The following is an 801-nucleotide window of genomic DNA, read 5'->3' as shown; positions in this document are numbered from 1 at the left end:
ACAAGTGCAGGAAGCAAGACACAACAGAGATGATGAAGCTGTCAAAAAGGCAGTGAATGAATATGATGACACCCTTGAGAAGTATATTCCCGTGCTGATGGCCCAGGCCAAAATCTACTGGAACCTTGAAAATTATCCAATGGTGGAAAAGATCTTCCGCAAATCTGTGGAATTCTGTAATGATCATGATGTGTGGAAGCTGAATGTGGCTCATGTTCTGTTCATGCAGGAAAACAAATACATAGAAGCCATAGGTTTTTATGAGCCCATAGTCAAGAAGCATTATGACAACATCCTGAATGTCAGTGCTATTGTGCTGGCTAACCTGTGTGTTTCATATATTATGACAAGTCAAAACGAAGAAGCCGAGGAGTTGATGAGGAAGATTGAAAAGGAGGAAGAGCAGCTCTCCTATGAGGACCCAGATAAGAAAATCTACCATCTCTGCATTGTGAATTTGGTGATAGGGACGCTCTATTGTGCCAAAGGAAATTATGACTTCGGTATTTCTCGGGTTATCAAAAGCTTGGAACCTTATAATAAAAAACTGGGAACTGATACCTGGTATTACGCCAAAAGATGCTTCCTGTCATTACTAGAAAACATGTCAAAGCACATGATTGTGCTTCGTGACAGTGTTATTCAAGAATGTGTCCAGTTTCTAGAACACTGTGAACTTTATGGCAGGAACATACCTGCTGTTATTGAACAACCCCTGGAAGAAGAAAGAATGCATATTGGAAAGAATACAGTCACTTATGAATCCAGACAACTAAAAGCTTTGATTTATGAGATTATAGG

General features: G+C 39.8%; 1 protein-coding gene across 1 annotated transcript; it reads left to right on the top strand.

Moving 5' to 3' along the window:
• Window positions 1-4: 4 nt before the first annotated feature.
• LOC112392020 (tetratricopeptide repeat protein 30B-like) lies at window positions 5-793 on the top strand (the record flags this gene model as incomplete). The annotated part of the gene is made up of 1 exon (XM_024733566.1): window positions 5-793. A coding segment is annotated over one exon (789 nt), but the record flags the coding sequence as incomplete, so codon positions are not given.
• Window positions 794-801: the final 8 nt, after the last annotated feature.

Source organism: Neophocaena asiaeorientalis, unplaced genomic scaffold, assembly GCF_003031525.2.
Source record: "Neophocaena asiaeorientalis asiaeorientalis breed wild unplaced genomic scaffold, Neophocaena_asiaeorientalis_V1.1 C47961695, whole genome shotgun sequence".
Taxonomy (NCBI): Eukaryota; Metazoa; Chordata; class Mammalia; order Artiodactyla; family Phocoenidae; genus Neophocaena; species Neophocaena asiaeorientalis.
This window is presented reverse-complemented; position numbering and strand designations above follow the sequence as displayed.